Here is a 23,472-nt window from a genome sequence, read left to right as displayed (position 1 = left end):
TTAATAGTACATGATTTATTGTTTCAATCTTAGAATTACAAAAAATGTTGGTATTGCTTAAGAAAGAAAATGATGTTTTAAGGGAAATGAATCTGTAAATGTGCAACAATAGATAACTGGACAAATATAATTTATTCGGTAACATGACACTGGAGTAATTCAAAAGGAATAGGTATAACACGAAAAATTTGTAGGGGTTTTGAAAATAGTTTAATTTAGTGTTAATTTTGGTATTATGAAAGGGTGTAATGATAATTTCAATTTTTTCTTAATGGTGTAACGAGAAAATAGGTATAGAGAGATAAAATTATGGTGTAAGTAGAATTTTTCTAAAGGGAATGCTTAATTTAACATAAGGTTTGATAGCCATTTGTTGATGTTTAACGTCCGGCTGTTCTATAAATTTTAAAAATAAAATAAAATGCATGGTTGTTTTAGTGTATATATGTTGGTCATTATATGGGTCTTGGTTCCATATAGCGAAATATGCAAATGATTTCCTTTTCGTAACATATTAAATTTTTGTTTACTATTTAAGAAAATCAACCTTGAAGCTGTTCGTTTTAATTAAACATATTTACTCTTCTAAGCTAAGGTTGCATAATATAGGTGAGACATAATACGTTAATCTCTATAGATTTATTTATTTATTTATAGATTTATATATATTGATGAATCAAATACGAGGAACTTGAGATTTCCTCACATTATAAACTATAATACAAAGCACAAAAAACTTATTTGAATTATAGGGTAAAACATGACCCAATTACTAAAAGAGATTTTAGCTTAAGATCCCTGATATTAAGATTTTATAAGATAAATGATATGTAACATTTTCATAGTAGTTGGGGTCCTTCAATATTTTTACAGAGAAATTTTGGCACAGAGAAATTTTAGCACAGAGAAATTTTAGCACAGACAAATTTTGGTACGGAAAAATTTCAACTCATCGCAGAAATTTGCCCAGGTGAACTTTCGGTGTGACTAGTTAAAATTTCTCTAATAATATTATGAAGGGATCTTATCTAATAAGAAAAAACATATATTGGACCTCTACTACCACCAAAAGCTGGAGAGAAATATTTCACAAATTTTCCCTTACTAAAATATACAATATTCAAGAATTATTCTATGGATTCTATGGAATTCATTTTGTCTAAGAAAACTAAAGTTCTTGTTTTAACATTTTGTTTGTAAAAAAAAAATTAAATTCAAATAATAAAAGCATCAGTTTAAATTGAATTTAAATTTTATGTTTTTTTTATTTTTTTATTTTTCATATGTACTGTGAAATAAGTCTTATGCGAAATTATTAGGGTGTCATCTATAATAACATTGACTTAGTGGGTGTAACTTAGGGCCTGGGGGTGTGCTTCCTCTAGGTCTTAGGTTTAACTCCCATTAGGTGTTATCAACTTATTGGGGTCATGCCGCGGGTTTTGCTTGAGATTTGCCCAATCCACCGCAAGTTTTGCTAGAGATTTGCTCGATTTACATAGAGGGGGCGCTTTGCGTGGGTCTTGGGATTAATCGAGGTGCGTAAAAAACTGACTCGGATACCTGGTCATAAAAAAAAAAATCAATGTTAGAGATAATATTTATTCCTAGATATTTTATTAATGAAAATTAAGAATTTTTTTTTAAATACGTTAATAATATCTTAACAATTTAGGATTTTAGTTTAATATTATATGAAATTTAATAATTTTATTCAACATTGCTAAAATATGCACAAGTCTTTATTAATTTTTATACAAAACCTTAGGAGAGATAAATGAAAGTTATTATGTGAATAGACAAGTAACTAATGGGGCAATCTTGGTAATTTTGGCTTTACTACTTATGACATCAACAAATATATTAATAATGCGGTACATGTTGATAATAATTTTAAAAGTAAATGAAGTCAATGTTATTATTGAAACTATTGGAGAAATCTCTGCAATGCAATTACGCTAAATCTCGAGGAGGTAATTGTAATTTACCCTTAATTAATTAATTAATATATTATTAGTCTTTTTTTTTTACCCATACCCGGATGGAAGTCCAAGTAATTTTGGCCCCCTTTCCCTCTGAAAGCCACAATCCCTCTCTGTTTCTCAATTCTGTTGTTGTTGTTGGTGTAGTGAATTGCGAAATGCAAATGGGTTATGTTTTTTGTACTCTCTCACTCAGCTTGAAAAATTCTAATTTCTGATTATATCATCTATATAAATATATATTTAACTTTTTTGAAAAATCCCTGGGTTCGTTGTGAAGCTCTGTGTCTGTGTGTGCGTGTTTTTTATACGGCCATGGACGGAGGTGCACAGTACAACCCTCGAACAGTGGAGGAGGTTTTCAGGGATTTCAAGGGTCGCCGAGCCGGCATGATCAAAGCCCTCACTACTGGTATATATATATATATATATATGCGTGTGTGTGTGTTTTGTTAATATAATCAATAATCAATAATTTCTCCAATTTTATTTGTTTTCCAGATTTTTGAGTCTTAGGGTTTTGTATAGTTTTGTTTTTGGCACATTTTCTGATGCGTTTTTAATAAATTTTGGCATTTTCTGCAGATGTCGAAGAATTCTACCAGCAATGCGATCCTGGTTAGTTAGGGTTCCTCTCTCTTTCTCTCTCTGGAGAGATATGTGTTTATTTGTGTATTCAATTGGTGTTCAGTGGATTTGATTTGGATTCGAGTTTTACGATGTGTTTTACAATGTGGTGCTGTTGACTAATTAGGGTATGCTGGGAAAAGCTTCCCTATGTGATTCTTTCCTCATTTTGGGTTACTGTTGTTCTAGTTTTCTGCTTTGGTAGTAATTGAATCCTTTGGTTCTGCAGTTTTGGATCTTCCTTGCTGACTAATTGTATGTGTGATTGTGCTTATGTTTTCGTGTATGTGTGTGTATTTATTACCTTTCGAGCTTTAAGAAGATTCATAACTGCATTTGAACTTACACTCTCAAAGATAGGGGTTTCTGCATCCATGCATTTATGCATTTATTGGTGTGCCTAATTCCATTTTCAAGAATTGGATGGGTACCTGTTTGTCCAATAATGATTGTTTCCCAGTGTGTGGCCCCGAGGATCTATTCTACTATACGATAAATCACCATCTCGTAGCACCACTATGACACCGATTCTCTGACAAAACCCCCGGCTCACGCATCTTACTATATGAACTTTTTAGCAACCTTGCCCTCTCTCTTCCTTGTCCTGCAGTTCAATACACTACTCTAAGGCCAGTTGCCTTGAAACTGTAACTGCTTTCCTAACAAGAATGCATTTTAGTTAGCGCTGCAAATGAACCGAGTTATTCATGCATAGGCTCGGCTTGGTTCATTAAGTAAACGAGCCGAACTCGAGTTCGAATATTAAGCTCGTTTAGTAAACGAGTCAAGCTCGAGCTCGCATAAGTTCGGCTCATTTATCTTTATTTAAATTATATAATAAATATGTTATTTATATATTAAATAATATAATAATATTTTTTATTTAAATATTTTTATTTAAATAATATTAAAAGAAATCTTATCGAGCCGAGCCGAACTGAGTTTGAGTTTCATTAATATTAATAAGTTGAGCCGAGCTCGAGCTCGAGCCCAGTTACTTAACGAGCCGAGCTCGAGCTCAGTAAACGAGCCGAGCTCAAACTTAGCAAAGCTCGGCTTGACTCGGTTTGTTTGCAGCCTTAATTTCAGTCAAGTTCATTAGAAAATCGGATTATCCATTAATTTTTGTAGTCCATTCTTGGTATCAAGCCATGTGGCAAAGAAGTTTGAAGAGTTGCATCTTAATTTGCACCATGATTTGATAATCCAGATTGGGTCATTGACTAGCTGATTTCTCGAAATGTACTTTTTCCATTTTTACTACTTTGTGTGTTTAGGAAAGAGCTAACAAAAATTCATCTAAAAAACTAAAAAAATAAAAATGCAAAACCATGGTTGTCAAATAGCAAATCGAATCCCGAATCATTTTACTAAAATTTTGAATTGTGAATCGTATCGAATCGTGAATCGTAAGATTTACTGTTTTTTTTATTAAATATATTTAAATATATATATGTATGTATGTACATATAATGAAGTTTTTATTGAGCAAATAATTTACTTATTAATATAATTTTTTATTTTTAATGAGTGATTATTAATTTCTAAGTTAATTAATGTTTAAGTGCCAACAGGTTGCACTTCTATTTAACCTGCTTTTTTTTAACCAATGGTGTGTTACCCAAAAAATAACGTGTTAAACCAAGGGTGAGGAAACAACTGTCATATAGCTTTATTTGTATACGGCTATCTTCAACAACACCAAAGCCAAAAAGATTTAGACAAACGAAGAGACAAGCACAAGTTCACGCACTCTCTCTTCTCTCTCTCTCTCTTTTACTAGAAACTGCTTTACGTCTACCCGCCCCAAAAAAAAAAAAAAAATCTCAGTCAAAATAAAGAAAAAGAAAAAGAGAGAGAGAGAGATAACAGAGCAGTAGAGTTGTAGAGTGATAAGGAGATGCATTTGATGCAGGACAAGTAGGGACATTATTGGATTTTGAAAACAGAGATTATGTGATGGCCTAAACAGTGAGTATTTAGGGTATCAAGGGTTAAATTGAAGGCTAAGGTAGGGTAAGGGATTAGGGTTGATTTGGAGGTGAGCAGATAGGGTTTTGAGGTTGAAAAATGCACTTTTAGAGGGTTGTGAATAGTAATCCGAGAATAGTAAATTGAAACAGAAAAGAGAAAGAAAAAGAAAGAAGAAGATAGGTGTAGTAATCTGAGAATCCCTTAGGTATTACACCTAGGGTTTGATTGCATCACACAATCCATAAAGACGCTTCAAAAGTTCTTGAAATTCTCTAAAATATCAACTCTATTGAATTAAAAGCATTACATGGCTTCAAATTAAAATCTTTAAGTTGATGCCACCTTTTCTTCATTGGAGATAGCAACAAAAATAATGAGAGATTGATCTTTTCAATCTTGCCACTAAATTTTTTTGGAATAACAAAGTCAATTAGCATAGGAAACGCATCTTTGAATTCATCCAAATCAGTTTTTATTAAACTTTCTTCGATATTTTTGGCAACAACCTCGATTCTTTTCTTTTTAGCCTCTTTACCTAGCACAAGATCATCTTTTGATTCACTATTGGCCACTTCACTAAATATGATTGGAGCACATTCATCAGCGACCTCAGATTGTAATGTCATGACCTCTAAAGGTATTATGTTCTGAACTAGCAATTGCTCTTTTCAATTCATTACTCTCAAGAGCACAAGGAATGACAATTTCTTTGATTTCACGCTTAGCCTTTTCGAGTTCAATACATGGAGCTTCAATTGGTGGTTTCTCATCCTTCATAATCTGGCCATCATTCTCGTTAGGCAGATTTTGAACAAATTCCTTGCTTTGCAACTTCAACTGTGTAGGGTTTTGATCCCTAAAAATAACATTAGGCTTTGGCGCATCTTCTTGTGAATTTTCAGGACCTTTTTGTGGCACTTTAACCCTTCATTTTGGAGTTCATGTTGGCTGGTCTTGCTGGATAGCTTTTGCATTCTGCATAGGCTTCAAAATAGTAGATTTCTCCTTAAATTTTACAAAAAATTCAAATTGCATAGTTGTTTCAATAGCATCTTCAAGATCTTCCAAATATGCATGAGACATCTTTTTTGTGATTCCATATCTCAATCCACTTTTGAAATGAGCAATAGTCATCCGTTCACTTTCTACTACTCTAGACTTCATAAAAAATTTCTTGAATTTTCATGTATAATCAACCACACGCATATTACCTTGCTCAAGAAAATCATGTTGAAGATTCCTTAGCGAATTTTTTCTCTAAAAAGTGCCTTACCCTCCTCCCAAGTCAATCCACTTATATTGGATCTCCCACAATGTGAAAATATCATGGCAGAATCTTAAGCTCTGATACTAAGTTGATGTAGGACAAGTAGGGACAACGTTGGATTTTGAAAACAGAGGTTATTTGATGGCCTAAACAGTGAGTAATTTAGGGTTTCAAGGGTTAATGGAAGGGATTATGGTTGATTTGGATTTGATTGGATAGGGTTTTGAGGTTGAAAAATGCACTTTTAGAGGGCTGTGAATGGTAGTAAATTGAAATAGAAAAGAAAAAAGAAGATAGGTCTAGGAATCACTCAAAGAATCCCTTAGGCATCACACCTTGAATTTGGTTGCATCACACAATCCATAAAGAAGCTCAAAAGCTCTTGAAATTCTTTAAAATATCAACTCTATTGAGTTAGAAGTATTACACGACTTTGTATAGACTTGAGACTTCCTAAACCAACCATAATCAAAAAGGGAAACTACTAAATTTTGACTTCTAAAACTAATTTAGGATTAAACAAGAAATATAAATAAAAACTAATTGAACAACCTAACTCATAAGACAATCCATGGGTGATCCACACAACCAATATTCAGAAAATTTTCAAATTACCAAAATATCCCTAAGCTTAAAATCCTAGAAAACATAAATATAATTATAAAATAAAACTAATAATACTAGAAACATAATTATACAAGATTTCTATATGAAATCAGGCCAATGTCCAAATATCATTGTTTCTTTAAATATAGCCTTCCTTGAGCTTCTTATACTTTGCATCAGCATACCTGATGAAGGAGATGGTGAAGATAGTGGCAAATGGGTATGCTCTTCTTTCTGCGTCTCTTTCTCAGATATGAACTTTTTTGTTTTGTTTACAGTCATTTGAGTCATGGGTTTGATCTAAACTAAACATCTGTGACAATCGATCGAATAGAAAGAAAGAAAGAAAATGATGCATTTCCTTGTAAATTGCAAGAATCGTCCAAATCTTGTGACACGCACAATTCTGTGCGATACACATATTGAATCGTGCGTTTCAGAGGCATTTCCGATTCGAACTTGTGAGTTGTATCATGTAGCATGAAACTCCTATCGAATCGCGACTTGTACGATTCTAAGAACCATGTGCAAAACTAAGAGGCTTAAGCAAGTTGCTCCAACCTATGTTAAATATGTTTAATCATATGGTTTTAATTTCACCCATCTCTTTTTCTTATCAGGGGAAAAAAAAAAAAAAAAACCTCACCTACCTAAGTATTTTTTGTGCCTTTCTTATATAATATTATAATTGTCAGGATAAATATCTGTAAGTGGCTTTTTCTATTTTCAGTTTGGAGATGCTTTCTTAGATGTTGCAGAGTGGATGATAAAAGAAATGGAAGGAAAAGGAGTCCTCAGATTTTTGTAATCTTACTAAAGCATTCAGTTCTTCATCTTCTTTTTTTGTTGTTTGTTGTGGTGGAAGAAAGGGCTTTTTATTTGGTTGTCTTTTGTGAACACTATACAATGCCGACATAGACATTTATAATAACTTATGCAGTTATGGATTCCTTCTTGGATTTTTTAGCATGATAAGAGTCTCTCACTCTTATGATTCTCTGCTTCTTCCCTTTCTCGACATCATTGCCTTTGCAGGTCTGCTCATCTTTTATTGTAATTGTTATTTAATCAACCCATGGTGCTTGATGTCATTCACCATGTTGTGACTTCTCTATTTGTCACTTCTATGTACAAGGAGAAATTACCATGGAGTTGCTTGTACCATTTTAAATGGATCACTGGTTTCTGACTGACACAGCGTAGTTGTGAGGTAGGCTGCTATGTGGCATTTCCATTACCTTCAAGGTAGACATGTTGTGCACTCATGATGCTTTTTGCCAAAATTTGAGCTTTAGAAGTTTCTTTGCAATAATTGAGCTAAAATTTGGCTCCAGTGTATTCTAATAATCTCTGTCTCTTGCTGCACGCATATGAAGATGGATTGTTTAGTGCCTTGAGGGTTTTTAGTTTGCCGTTTTTAACATAAGTTGGTAGATTCTTTTGGATGATCTTTCATTTGGGTGAATGGCTATGACTATGTGAATGTAACTTGAGAGAAGTTTCTTGCCTCTGCCCCCAACATCTTATTGATCCAAAAGGTGTTGCAGCTTATGAAGCATGGGTACGGGTACGAGTTCTGGTACGTCAATACGGTAAAATCCAAGAAAAGGAGGGTACTTGTACGGCTTGGTGCGTTTGTAAAAATTTGTTTATTTTTAATTTGGAGGAATGCAAAAACTGATTAAATGGCTTAATTTGTTAAGATCGGACCTATAATTAACATTTAATGTCAAAAGTAAAGGTATAAACCGAAATTAAATGTCATTATATTAAATAACTTACAAACCATATCTTAATTTTATAATCATGCTAATCATAAAACTAAAAATAAAAAGAACTCTAGTGAAAGGAATTTTATCTCTGTAGTAGGAAAAAATATTGTTTCGACTGAGGTACGGTACTGCTTAGAAATATATTGGGTATGTCTGGGTACGTCAAAAATTAAAAAGAAAAAATTTGGGTACATGTTTTGTGTACTTGGTACGTATATAGAAGTACAATATGTCGGTAGCTACCCGGTACGGGTACGACATTTTGTCGAAGTAGCCATGCTTCATAGGTTGCAGCCTTTTGGTGGTTTTAAATGAACCTTTGCATGCATCAATGTTTCTAAATCAATTCTATTTTATTCATGCTCACTAAAGAAAGGAGATAATGTTTATAATTATTTATAGATAATTGTTCTTGAATGAGAAATATTTGTTGGATTGGCCATTTAAGAGCTCTAAAGGATAGTTTGGAGAGAGATAGGCTTTGTAATTTTTTCTGATAAATGTATCCTTTGTAGTTTAGGGTAAACAAAAGTTTTATGGCATTTCCTAGGTTAAGTATATGTTGAGAACTAATCTTAAATAATGCTGTTCATGTTTTGTTCATTAGCTTTATAGTGTGGTGCTGCATAGTGAATAGTTTGTGAAACATGTAACTGAACTTCTCTATTATTTTTGCTCCTTACATGCATTAATTTGACCATGCCAAGGAATTTGTAATTTTGACTGCTTATCTTTGTTTATTAGATCAAATTGCTTGTGAAACATGTAACTGAACTTCTCTATTATATTTGCTTCTTACATGCATTAATTTGACCATGCCAAGGAATTTGTAATTTTGACTGTTTATCTTTGTTTATTAGATCAAATTGCTTGTGCTTTTACTTCATTTGAGGGGGATTTTTAAATTTTAACTACCTTTCCCGCTTAGATGACTAAGTTGTTGCTATTTTTTGCGAATGTGATTCTGTAGCAACTTTTTGTGGCGACTGTTTCAATATTGATGTTTATTGTCTTTGAAAAACTCACTTGCGTTGCAGAAAAAGAAAATCTTTGTCTGTATGGGTTCCCTAGTGAGCAATGGGAAGTTAATTTACCTGCTGAAGAGGTGCCTCCAGAGCTCCCAGAGCCTGCGTTAGGCATTAACTTTGCCAGGGATGGGATGCAAGAGAAAGACTGGTTGGCTCTAGTTGCTGTTCACAGTGATGCTTGGTTACTTGCTGTGGCGTTCTATTTTGGTGCTAGATTTGGTTTTGATAAAGCTGACAGGTGTTTCTCCTTCCCTTCACCCCAAGCGTGGTGCATTTGAAAATTTAGACATTCTATTTTGCTAGAAAAGTGGTTTATATTGAAACATGCTGTTCTTTTTGACCATTCTAGTTTTTTAGTTTGCTGTTCTTTTTTCTTTGTTCTTTTCAATCCAAATTGAATCATTAGATTATATGGGGTTTATTTGATTCTAACTGGGGAATTCAAATTGTTATTTTTGTATACATTATGGTATGAAAAAATAAGCCCAAATGAAAAGGCATATTGTCTAGAAAAATATCAGTTACTTATATTTAGATTATTTTGTCATTCAAAAAGTTCCCTAAACAATGTATTTGAACCTATGTTACCTGAAACCTGGATCGTTCCGGTATGTGGAACAGAAACGGAACGCAGTACGCTACATGCTCTAAAATGTGGTACGATAAGGGTAGACTTAAGAATATGTATTATACTTAAGAATTTAAGGTACTTCTACAATAATTTAATTTTAACTATTAGGCATCTAATGAAATATAATATTTTCATTTTTTATGTTTTTGTCTTGTCAAAACTTAAGTCACCTTAAATTTTTGTTCATTATAATTGATTTTTATTCCTCCTAAGGTAAAATTTAACGAAATATATTGGAAAAAACTTTTAGGATCGCTTTGGATCATTAAATTTATTGTTTTTGAATGGAAGTGTACTATATTTCGAAACATGTGTACCAATACGTAATTCGCTAGGGTATTAGCATTTTTTGGTAACACAAATTTGAAGAGAAGCACTTCTCATTAGCCAAACTAAATCTGATGCCTTGCTGTTACTTCATCTTCTTAAAATTTGCCTGCTAAGGTTGAGCCACTTTCCTTCTTATTATTAAACCAAAGTTTTTCGACCATTTCTGCACTGCAAAAAACTGATTTGGTCAGCGTCAGTTGGCAGGACTGCAGGAGGGCTTCTGAACCACGTGTAATGATGGAATTGCCTATAGGAGGCTTATCATTTGCTCAGATGATAGTTGATATTTTGTTATGAGACATATCACCAACACAAATAGCTGAATATGCATGGAACAGAATGTAGTTCAACAACATTGTCTAATGTCACTTTATGCTAATTGTCACGGTCAATTTTGTGATGAAATCTTGCTGGAACTTGTAATGCAGGAAACGCCTCTTCAATATGATAAATGATCTGCCAACAATATTTGAGGTTGTGACTGGGAGCATAAAGAAACAAGTAAAGGACAAGTCATCAGTATCAAACCATAGCAGCAACAAACCCAAGTCAAATTCAAAAGGGGTAAAAGATGCATCCTTCTACTGTTCTTGAACTAGTAATTATAATTTATATTATCATGATTATCCATTTTTGTTGTGCTAGGTGCTGGTCTTCCATTTGTAGCCGGTTATAACTTGATTCATTACACTTTTGGACCTTAGTATAATATCAACCTACTCTAGCCACATATTGAAACATGAATGTCTCTTTGAATTTGAATGTGAATAATCAGCCAAGTAATCACGACCACTGATGGTTTATCATCTTGAGATTATGGCCTTGTTTGGTTTAACTCTCAAAACATAATTTTTGAAAAAAATTTCCAAAATTTTGTTTGGTTGGAAATTTTTTGAATTTTTTTTCCAAAATCACTCTCTTTCCTATACATCAATCAATCACTTTTTCTCTCTCCTCTCTCCTTCTCAATCACTTTTTCTCTCGCATACATTTACTCAACTGCAATAAAATATAAAATCATCCCAAACTCCCATATTCCAAAACTATTTCCAAAATATACAGCCAAACAAACCAAAAATATTTTTAAACTCTTTCCCCAAGATTTTTTTTAAAAATTTATCTTCCAAAACCAAACCAAACACACCCTATGTTTCTCCAACCTATTTAGCAAGACTCATCTTTCTTTTTATCTTTGTGTGCGCCTTTTTTCTCCTTTTGGCCTTTCATACATTGAACTTACTTTTATGTGTCACTATTTTGGGGACTAGATCTGCTGCACCTGTGGTGGATTTTCTTTTTGTCTCGAGGTCATAATAAAAGATGTTGCTTATGTGATGAACCCCAAAAGCCCTATGGTTGTCTTTTTTTTTCTTTCATTGGCAAGTAACCCCACCTCACACTTCCTGTGTATGGGTTGGCTAAACCCCTGGATACACCCCCGCCCTAACTACAAGATGCACGTTTCAGGTAAGATTCGGCGAACTCATGGCAAGAATCGAACCGTGAAGGTTCTAATATAAGTTCATCCTAGGGCTTGTCTTCAACGACTAAGCCACCCTGTCTTTTTATATGAATGTATTTCACAAGAATCCAATTCTTCAATTAATCTTAAAATATTTGGGCTGTTGGTAAATGTTTAAGAATGGTCCCGTGCACGTATCTAACATTGACACTAGTTGGACCTGTTCTTGACATGTGTTGATGTTTGGCACTTAGTTGCACAAAGCAGGGGGCGGGGACGGGAGCGGGATTGGGGATGCAGGAGTGAAGGCATATAGAAGTTTCTAAGATTGGGAGTGCCAATGGGAGTATGTATATATTTTATGTATTAAATTGTTGAATATATAACTTCATTCTAAATTTTTTTTTTTCTACTTAGTTGTAATATATTTGTTAAAATATGAATTTTTGTTGGAGATTGATGTCAATTACAAATTGTCATTGTTAAGTATGAATAAATATTATGTAAATAGAAAATACTAGAATAAATTTGAGTTTTTTTTAATTTTTAATTTAATTTAATTTTTCTTCTTCTTCTTCTTCTTCTTCTGTTTCTGCTTCTTCTACTTTAAGATTTGTATGCTGGAGAGGTTTTATCTTAGTTGGGAGCAAGTTTCTTTCTCGATGGGAGCGGCATGTTTCTTAGGAGTATGGAATCGCACATTTCTTAGTAAGAACATCACCGAATTAGGAGTTTCTTGCTACAAAGGTCTGGCATGTGCAAATGTCATATATATATATATATGTGTATTTTATAATTTTTAAAACCGGACACATGTTAGATGCTTGGGGGGATTCATATGTCTATTGGTCAATTGAAACACATGGATCTTGGTAGAAATTTGAAGAAAATAAATCAAGGGCCAATATTTTAACAAAAAGCAATGTGAATTTGTACCTGTTACTCCTAAATCCCTTAAAAGTTTTAATTTCTAGGAACCTCATGGGTTAAAAGTTCAATGTGTCTAAAGATATATCTTTTAAAAATAGATATTGGTGCTGTTTGATGTTTACAGTTTATGTTATTTTATTTCATTTTTTTTTTGTTCGTTTTAGATATTGGTGCTGTTTGATGTTTATAGTTTACATTATTTTATTTCATTTTTTTTGTTGCTAAAACGAAAACAAAAAATATGTTTGCTACCCTTGCATTTCACAAACTTGTTTTACAAACAAGTGAGAGAAGGTGGCTAGAGATGGTTGCCGGCGATCGGAGGTGATTGTTGCCAATGGGAGGTGGTTTACGGTAGGTAGTAAGAGGTGATTGTTGGCTGCCGGAGATACTGATAGAAGCTGATTGCCGGTGGGAGGTGGTGGTTGGAGGAGGTCGGTGGTGATGATGGTTGAGGATGGGGAGTGGCCGAATGTTGTGGTTGGCAGTGGTGATGGGTGGTTGGTGGTAGCCGTAGAGGGTGCGGGAGGGAGAAAGAAATGAAAACTTGTTTCAAAACAAATTAAAATAACTTTTTTTTGGGTTAAATGAATTTAGGAAATTTTCTAAATTGTTTGTTTAGAAATGAAAATAAACACTAAATGAGTTTTGGTAAATATGAACAAAAAAAAAAAAAAAAGAACTGTAAACATAAACGTTATTAAACAGGACATGGTGACTATTTTTGCATAATATCTTTATTATTGTCTTTCCTTATTAATTGTCATTAGCTGTAGATTCTTTATTTTGCCTAAAGGCTTCTATTGTAAGTTTCTAGTTTAATATAAAAGGGGGTGATAACCTAATCACACCCCATGTTTAATTTCTCTCTTAAACAAATATGGTATCAGAGCAATAACTCATTACCCATCCTCACCCAACCACCATGCTACACCACCCAACCACCATAACTCATTTCACTTCGACAACCACTCATCCTACTCTGACAGCCATCTAGCCCCTGCCGACAACCACAAACCTGGTTTTTGGACCACCCTCTGTCTCGCTAGGGCTAGCGACGCAGCCTAGCCTTGTTTTGGCATCATCCGATGCTAGGTTAGGAGTTTCGGCACACCCAGGTTCCTTTGGTTTGCAAGTCCCTTAGCCACCATTGGGTCTCTTTGTGACGTCATCCAGCCCCGATAAGACCCTTCGCACCAGCCCATGCTTTGATCGACTCACCTGTTCTCTGTTTCTTCTCTACGAATTTTTCTCCTCTTTATTGGGTGTATTTCATTCCCTGCTTTGATTGACAGTACTTTATGCCAATTTTTTTTGTTTATTTTTTGGATCAATATATAGCCCTATGACTTTGCTTTAACTGATTGTATTGCTCCTTCCATGGTTTGTGGTTGATTATATGTGCCTTGATTCCAGTTGTTTCTCTTTCTACCAGTAGTAGTGATTTTTACAGGTTGTTTAAATAGTAGCATACTACGATGGCTGAAATTACTAGTGAATCCACCACTAGTTCCTAGCCACCTAAAGGGAAAAGTCCCATTATGACTACTACATTCGAAAACCACAATTCTAAATTAAAAATCACCACGTCGTTGTTTAATAGTCAGAATTATTTTGCTTAGTCGCAGTGTACTTTTCTTGAAAAGTCGAGGGAATTTGGGTTATGTTGATGGGATAATCAAAGCACCAAGCATCATAGATTCTAGTTATGATCGATGAGAGATTGTGAATTCTTTGATTATGGGATGGCTTATCCACTCGATGGTTCCTGATATTGGCGAGGGATACTTGTCCATGGATACTGCTTAGGACATTTGGGAAACCGTGGTTGCTATATATTCCTAAAAAGGGAATTTCTCACAGACCTTTGAGTGGTGCCATTCTATTGGGCGTTCAGTATAGGGTGAGATGATTGTTCTTCGGTATTTCACTTTTCTTAGCAATGGCTATAGCGTTTTGATCATCTTCAGGATTATAAACCAATTGCCCGACTGATTGTGTGGGTTACCGCAAATTCATTAAGCATGAGAGGGTCTTCAAATTTCTGGAGGGTCTCAACTTAGAGTTTGATCCAGTTCGAAGTCGTGCTCTTGGCATGGACGTTTTACCTTCCCTTGAGGAAGCTTTTGCTTATGTGCAGAATGAGGAGAGTCGCCGTTTGGTTATGCTTCCACTTGCCTCCATAGAGTGTTCAAACCTTAGTAGCAGGAATCGTCTCAGATGGTGACGACTCTGAGGAAGAAGTGCGATTCTGCACTCCTGAGGAAGAATCGCAGCAGAATGGCGAATCTGAGGTGAGGGAAACGCGAATCTGATGCGAGAAGGAAGCACTCTTGAGAGGGCAAGGAGAGAACCTGGTTGCTGGCTTCAATCATCTGTTCTACGACTTCGATCTTGCGCCCTTTGACTCCCCCTTCGAAGCCCTAGTCTTCGTCCCTCTCTTCGAAGCCCTAGGTCGTCATCTCTCTCTCTTCGTCTTTGTTTGCTTCCCTTGCTTCTCTCTCGATCTATTCTGTTCTCTCTCTCTCTCCCCCCCCTCTCTCTCCCTCTCCGTGTCCATATTTGACTTTGTTTTATATAATATAATATATCATATAATTTATAAATTATAATATTTATCATATATAATATAATTTATTATAAACAATATAATTTGTCTAAAATAAAAAATTATTTATTTTATCATATATAATATAATTTTTATTTATTATTTATTTTTTTATTTTTTTAACAGAATTTATTATTTCCTGACTTTTTAACATATAATAAATAAAATAAATCATCTAATTGTTCAGAAGAAATATTATTAAATGATATATAATAAAAAAAAATCTTATAAAATAAAACATCTAATTTTTATTTTTTATTTATTTTAACATACTTTATTATTCCTTATTTATTATAATAAATAAAATATAATTAATAAAAATAATACATAAGTTAAATATATTTCTTTTGAACAATTAGATGATTTATTTTATTTATTATATGTTAAAAAGTTAAGAAATAATAAATTCTGTTAAAAAAATAAAAAAGAAATAATAAATAAAAATTATATTATATATGATAAAATAAATAATTTTTTATTTTAGACATAAAAATTATATTGTTTATAATAAATTATATTATATATGACAAATATTATAATTTATAAATTATATATATATATTATATATATATGATATATTATATTGTATAAAACAAAGTCAAATATGGAAACAGAGAGGGAGAGGGAGAGAGAGGGAGAGAGAGAACAGAATAGATTGAGAGAGAAGCAAGGGAAGCAAACAGAGACGAAGAGAGAGAGACGGCGACCTAGGGTTTAAGAGAGGGACGAAGACTAGGGTTTCGAAGGGGAAGTCAAAGGGCGCGAGATCGAAGTCGTCGAACTGATGATCGAAGCCAGCGACCAGGTTCTCTCCTTGCCCTCTCAAGAGTGCTTCCTTCTCGCATCAGATTCACGTTTCCCTCTCCTCAAATTCGCGATTCTACTGCGAATCTTTCTTAGAATCGCGCTTCTTCCTCAGAGTCATCACTATCTGAGACGATTCCTGCTACTAAGGTTCAAACTTAATCTCTGCTCCTTCGAGAGATGGGGATCGTTTGTCCCATGGTACACACAATCCTTCTAAGAAGGATAAGTTGTTTTGTAATTATTGCTATTGGCCTAGACACATTTGTGAGACATGTTGGAAACTTCACGGTGCTCCATCCGGTGGTCGTGGTGACCACTCTGGTAGTCGTGGGGGTTGATCAGGACAGTCTAGAGGACGTGGTTTTAACCCATGTGCCCATCATACTAGTGCAATTGATACACATGACTTTGTTCCAGTTGTTCAGCCTAGTGGTGATGTGTCTAGAATGTCCTCTTTTGAGTTTGAGGATGCTATGCGTCACTTGCTGGACCACCGGACTTCCACTATTCCTAGAGGTGCATCTTCATCTTCGTTAGGTAACTTAGTCTCTTCTACAAGTGCTTTCCTATCTCATCAGTCTGTAGTTTGGATTATTGATTCTAGTGCCTCAGATCATATGTTTGGGTCTTCTGATCTTTTTTTGGAATATAAGCTCTCTTTAGGTTGGGACAAAGTTTGGATTGCTGATGGGTATTGTTTCTTTTGTTTCTAGGAAAGATTTAATCCTTGCCACACCTTCAGTACCTTTATCTTCAATTTTACATGTTTACAATTTCTCTGTTAATCTTTTATTATTGAGTCGTCTTACTCAGGACTTGAATTATAGTGTGATCTTTTTCCCTGATCATTGTATTTTTCAGGACCTTATCACGAGTATGATTGGTAGTGGTAGAGCAGAGAATGGTCTCTACATCTTGGATCACGCAGACAAGTTGATCCGTCATTCCATCCAGTTTCTGATCACCAAGGAAGACATTTGGCATCGGCGTCTTGGACATCTATCTTTTTTATTACCTAAGCATTTATTTCCTTCTTCTTTTATGCACAATAATGCTTCTGAGTTTAATTGCGAGTCTTGTCAACTTAGCAAATAAACACAGAGCCTTTCATTAATTCATTCTAATGTTTGGAGTCCATCTTGTGTTGTTTTGTTAAAAGGTCATAGATGGTTTGTCACATTTATTGATGATTTTCTCATACGACTTGGGTGTATTTATTGAAAGAAAAGAGTGAAATTTCCTCTGTGTTTTGCACTTTCCATCAGATGATCCGTACTTAATTTAGTGCGGTTGTCAAAATTTTGCATTCTGATAATGGGGGTGAGTTTATTGATTCTAGTTTAGGAAAGTATTTTAGCACCCATGCATTCTTCATCAGATATCTTGTACGAACACCCGTTTGCAAAATGGGGTTGCGGAACGCAAGAATCGTCATCTCGTTGATATGGCTCGCTGCATGACCTTTTCTGTACAGGTGCCTCCGTCTAGGGCTGTCAATGGATCGGATTTAATCCGAATCCGACCCGAATCCGATCCGATAATCCGAATCCGTTTACAAGAAATCCGATTCGATAATCCGATAATCCGAATCCGTTTAATCCGTTTATTAAACGGATTGAATATGCAAAAATCCGATCCGATTATTCTCAATTTGAATGAAAAAACACAAAATGAAAAAATAAAAATAAAAAAATCAAATTATATAAAATTATAGCTCAATAAATAAATAAATGGATCGGATCGGATTATCGGATCGGATATCCGAAATCATCGGATTCGATTTGGATATCTATAATCGGATATGGACTAAACGGATTCGGATCGGATTCGGGTTTGTCTTAATCGTATCGGATTCGGATTTTGATAGATCCGATCCGAATCCGATCCACTTACAGGCCTACCTCCGTCTTATTGGGGTAAAGTCGTCCTCACCGCTGCCTATCTTATCAATCACCTCCCTGCCCAAGTGTTTCACAAACAAGCTTCTCTTTAAGTCTTCTTAGGTTCTTAGTCTGTGTTTTTCATTCGCCTCAAAGTCTTTGGATGTGTTTGTTTTGTTCACAATCATTTCCCTACTCGTGGTAAATTAGATCCTCGCTCCATTAAATGTGTCTAACTTGTGTATTCACCTACTCAAAAGGGATATAAGTGTTATCATCATCCGTCTCGTAAGTGATTTGTGTCCATGGATGTCACTTTCTTTGAGTTATAGTCCTACTCGTCCTCTCCGATTTCCCGATCATCTCTTCAGGGAGAGCCTTGGTGTGAAGAGATTCCTGGAATAGGAGTATTACCTATTGCTGAGGATGTAGCATGTGAACCAGCTATTGGGAATAAAGGATCCAATACATTCAAGAGCAAGGGAAATTTATGTTAGGGACAAAGAAAGATAAAAGGTTGGTTACCTGGATCCAAGAGACCACTTCTTTTGATCTTCCACTGCCATCTCCTCTTACTGATGAGAGTTCAGGTAACTCTGAAATCCTTATTCCTCATGAATATACAAATTTTGATATTTCTATTGCTCAACAGAAGGGTGTGAGGTCTTGTACTTAGCATCCAATCTCTAACTTTGTTTCCTATTCTAATTTGTCTCCCTCATATAAAGCCTTTGTGTCAAAGATTCCCTCTATCAGTATACCTAATCATTTTCAAGATGCTCTTGCCACCTCTGAGTGGAAACTTGCCATGATTGAAAAGATGAAAGCACTTCATAAGAGTAGTACTTGGGAATTGACAGGGTTACCTAGGGACAAACGAACTGTGGGATGCAAGTGGGTGTATACCGTGAAGCATTGGGCGGATGGTTCGCTTGAGTGTTGCAAAGCTCGGCTTGTGGCAAAGGGCTTTACTCAAATATATAGAGTTGACTATCAAGAGATATTTACTCCGGTTGCAAAGATGAATTTAGTCAAGATACTTCTCTCTCTTGCAGCTAATTTGGATTGGCCTCTTCACTAATTTGATGTCACTAATTTGATGTGAAGAATGCTTTCTTATGTGGTGATTTAGAGAACGAGGATATGGACATTCCTCTTGGCTTTGAAGATCTTTAGACAAAGGGTAAGGTGTGCAGACTTTGGAAATCATTATATGGTCTCAAACAGTCTCTAGGAGTTTGGTTTGAGAGATTTACTCAGGCAATGTTTAAATATGGCTTCGAACAGAGTCAGACTGATTACACTTTGTTTATTAAATATTTCTCACATGGTAATACTACAATTCTCATTGTACATGTGGATGACACAGTGTTTACAGGGGATGCTGTTGAGGAAATATCTTGGTTGAAGAGATATTTGGCAATCGAGTTTGAAATCAAAGACTTGGGAACCCTGAAGTATTTCTTGGGTATTGAAGGTGCTCAATCCAAGGACAAATGAAATATGTTCTTGATCTGTCGAAAGAAACTGGGATGCTTGGAAGTAAAGCTTGTGACACACTGCTAGAGCCAAATTAGAAATTTAGTGATGATAGTGGCGGAGCTACTGTTGATAGGAGGAGATATCAGAGACTAGTTGATAAGCTCATTTATCTTATTCTCATCCTGACATTGCTGTTGCTGTCAGTGTGGTTAGCCAGTTCATGCATGCTCTTCACGAGGCACACTCGGATGCAGTTATGCAAATCCTTAAGTACTTGAAATCTTCGTTTGGAAAGGGTCTATACTTTTCCAAACACGATCATCTCAGGGTGAAAGCTTATACAGATGCCGATTGGGTAGGATTAGTAACTGATAGAAGGTTCACATTGGGATATTGTACATTTGTTGGGGCAATTTAGTTACTTGGAGGAGTAAGAAACAGAATGTGGTAGCAAGGTCTAGTGCAGAGGTAGAGTTTAGAGCCATGGCACAAGGTGTGCGTGAACTCTTGTGGATCAAGTTATTAAGTGATTTGGGAATTAATCAGCCAAACTCCATGCGACTATATTGTGACAATAAGGCTGCTATAAACATAGCTCACAATCCAGTTCAACATGACTAGATGAAACGCGTTGAAATTGATTGGCACTTCATTATGGAGAAATTCGCTAGTGTCACTATATGTATCCTTTTTGTGAAGTCTGGCGAACAACTTGTGGATTTTCTCATCAAGGGAGTTGGGAATAAACAATTTCCTGATGCTCTTGGTAAGCTGGGAATGAGCGATATTTTTATTCTAGTTTGAGTGAGAGTGTTAGCATAATATCTTTATTATTGTCTCTCCTTATTAATTGTCATTATTGTCATCAGCTATAGATTCTTTATTTTGCCTAAAGGCTTCTATTGTAAGTTTCCAGTTTAATATAAAAGGGGGTGATAACCTAATCATACCTAAGTTTGATTTCTCTCTTAAACAAACAGTGACTAATAGAGGCGATGGGCAGTGGGTAGTTGTCGGAGGGGGTGAGTGGGGAAAAGAAATGAGAACTTGTTTTAAAAACAATGAAAATAATATATATATTTTTTTATTACAAGAATTTAGTAAATTTTATGAACTTTGCAATTTCTTAGAAACAAAAATGGACACCAAACGAGTTTTTGTTTAAAGTTGTCAATTTTTTCTGAAGATAGACAAAAAGCTGTAAACATAATGTTGCCAAACATGACTTTTTATTTAAATTTCTTATCCAATTTGTAAATTGTAGAAAATGATTCTTTAGTGTTTTGATTTATTGAAAGGTAAATATATTAACGAGGTAAAAATGAATGTTATTATTTTTGTGTAAATATATATTTTACATATATTATTAATCATCTTGTCCTCACTGTGTATGTATTTGGATCTTTTGAAAATTGCTATGTTAGTGTGTTTGTATCAGCTTATATTTGTGTTTTGTGTTTGTATTTGTTCTTCTTAGAGTTAATGTTCCCCACTTCTATCTCGAGGGTGTACCATCTCTTCAATTGGGGAGGCGTTACTTATGTAAAATGCTAAATAATGTGGAATATGCAAAAAGATGAGTTGTGACCAAGTGAGAAGTAAATAAAATAATAAATGATTAAAAAGAGAGTTGATGGAAAATTCTATTTCCACACACCATATATTTTCTATCAACACACTTAACAAAAAAAAAAAATTTATTACATTTTTGTCCTGAAATGAAACTACCAAAATACCCCTTTCTCCTTCAATCAAATCCTAACCCTCAATCAAAACCCTAGTCACTACCTACTACCAGTAGCCATCGACAACAATTAAAAATAAAGAAGATAAGCGTGGTTGGAGTTGTAGAACCAATTATTTGTGAAACATTTTAGAAGTCTAAGAAAATATTATGGGGTCTGTTTTATACTTTACGTAATATGTCTTTGTAATTCTATATACCATATGCGGAACACTGTTTTGGATTATCACATGGAAGGATTGATAATTGATAAGTATAAAAAGGGAGCATGGGATGTGGTATTGACTGTTGGCTATGTGAAGAAATGACATGGACATTTGTTAGTTCAAAAGAAGAAAAAGCACCTTGTTTCTTGATAAAACAATGTAGATATAACTTTTCTTTAGTGATCTACTGGCATGCTTAAGGTAAGTAGAAAGAAACATGCAACTTAATTTAATAAATTAGTGCCGGCGAGGTGGTTGCTGGTTAGGGTTAGAGTTTAGAAGATAAAGATAAGGGTGTGCACACATTTTTTATTAAATGGATATATTTGGAATGTGGGGTGTGTGGATTGAGATAAATACCTAAAAATCAAATTATTAAGTGAGTGGAGTGAGAAAAGATGTGCACAGGGACAATGTGGTGTGTGGAAATAGAATTTCCCAGAGTTGATGGTCTAGGCAAATTATGTTTATATCATTACAGTGATGAAACCCCTTTGAAACCACATTATGTGTTATGAAATGATAAACCAATATGTTTACCATCTTTTGTCATCTTTCTGTTGTACTAAGCGCTTCCTACTATCCTATCTGATCATTCTAACTTTTTCTTTTTAAAATTTTCTTGTTTCTATTTGTCCTGTTATATTGTGGCATATGAACCAATAATGAAACATTTTGGAGCTCCTTGTGGTGTTGAATTCATACTTCGAAGTCCTCTAACATGGATGCATTTGATTAGTGTTTTGGCCCCATTCAAAACTTCTTTGTTAGGTTTTGACAACAAGAGAACACAATCTGTTTCCTGACCCCTTCCTCGTACCTGAGGCTGGCACATCTCATTGTGCACTGAGGAGCATTTGTATCCCCAAGATGTTCTTCTCCTCTGACCATGGATGATATTTTATTTTTAAATAATTTTTTTAGTAGTGTCGAAAATAAATATTTGTCGGTAATTGCATGCCTCTGTTGTAACTGTTCTTTTCGAAATGAAAACAGCTAGGTTCTGAATCCCAGGTCAAATATGTGAAGGCAAAGGATGAGGACGACGGATTGGATGAAGAAGACGAGGAGGAGCACGGGGACACCTTGTGCGGGGCATGTGGAGAGAACTATGCTTCAGATGAGTTCTGGATCTGCTGTGATATATGTGAGAGGTGGTTTCATGGCAAGTGTGTGAAGATCACTCCGGCAAGGGCTGAGCACATCAAGCAGTACAAGTGCCCATCGTGCAGCGGCAACAAGAGAGCGCGACCTTGACTTGACATCCCTTTTGGCTCCATGGGCACTTCTCATATCTTGTGTACGTCTGTCTCTTCTCATCTCAAACTCAACTAACTGTTTTGTTGGTCAGCTTTCCTTTCTTGCTATGTCAGGAAGGTCTATGTATTCAGTATCATGGTGTTGTCAATCTAGTTTATTATGAAAGTATCTCCTTTTGTTTTCTACTCAATTTGATTCTCAATTGGGATATACACAATTTTTCTGTTGTGGGAGCCTGGTTTTTTATGAAAAACATTTTAATTCTTGATTTAGGAAATTCGGGTGATTTTTGTTGATAAGCTGATGATTGCTAAAAGCTTTTTACAATCCACTTGAACTGTTGTCTCTATGTTATTTAATCATTTGGTTTTGATGTGAAGATTACGAACATTAATGGTTTATAGAAATGAGTTTGGTTGGGGTGATTTTGGTTCTGATGAAAGGAATGGTAAATATTCATTTTTATTTTTATTTGGGTGTTTGTTTAGTGAGAGTGGCGAAAAGTGCAAAAAAATTAGGCTTGGTTTGGGAAGTGGGTTGGCTTTTTGGTTTTTTTGGCTATTTTAGCCTGGGCTAAAAAGCTTGGTTTGGGAAGGGCTTTTTGACTCTTTGGTTTTTTTGACTTTTTTTGTGAGAGAAGAGTGTAATGATTATGGGTTGGATGTGATGTTTTGTTTTTTGTGGCTAAAATAGCCTATTTTGTCTTTTGTGGCTAAAACAGTAAAAAAAGCTCCCAACCCAACTTGCCAAACGGAGCCTTAGTATGGTAATTTGACTTTTTTAGTATTTTTCTTGCAAAAGATTACAATATATGCAAATACTAAGAGAGTTGCATAGGCTAAAAATATACTAGAGGATGAAGGGGCACTACCAGAA

General features: G+C 34.8%; 1 protein-coding gene across 3 annotated transcripts; it reads left to right on the top strand.

Annotated features, from left to right (window-relative positions):
* Positions 1-2,029: 2,029 nt before the first annotated feature.
* On the top strand, positions 2,030-22,873 carry LOC114270959 (PHD finger protein ALFIN-LIKE 4). Of its 3 annotated transcripts, none has more exons than XM_028212588.2 (5): positions 2,030-2,394; positions 2,568-2,600; positions 9,266-9,494; positions 10,646-10,781; positions 22,351-22,873. In XM_028212588.2, exons 1-5 carry the CDS (start codon positions 2,298-2,300, stop codon positions 22,591-22,593), a joined length of 738 nt encoding a protein of 245 aa, XP_028068389.1. In that variant the 5' UTR covers positions 2,030-2,297; the 3' UTR covers positions 22,594-22,873. The 3 variants fall into 3 exon arrangements, with proteins under 3 accessions (XP_028068389.1, XP_028068388.1, XP_028068390.2); XM_028212587.2 differs by having other exon boundaries at positions 22,333-22,873; XM_028212589.2 differs by lacking the exon at positions 22,351-22,873 and adding an exon at positions 16,886-17,288.
* Positions 22,874-23,472: the final 599 nt, after the last annotated feature.

Source organism: Camellia sinensis, chromosome 5, assembly GCF_055761805.1.
Source record: "Camellia sinensis isolate YWXY chromosome 5, ASM5576180v1, whole genome shotgun sequence".
Lineage (NCBI taxonomy): Eukaryota > Viridiplantae > Streptophyta > Magnoliopsida > Ericales > Theaceae > Camellia > Camellia sinensis.
The sequence above is the reverse complement of the archived record's forward strand: the minus strand, read 5'-3'. Positions and strand labels throughout refer to the sequence as shown.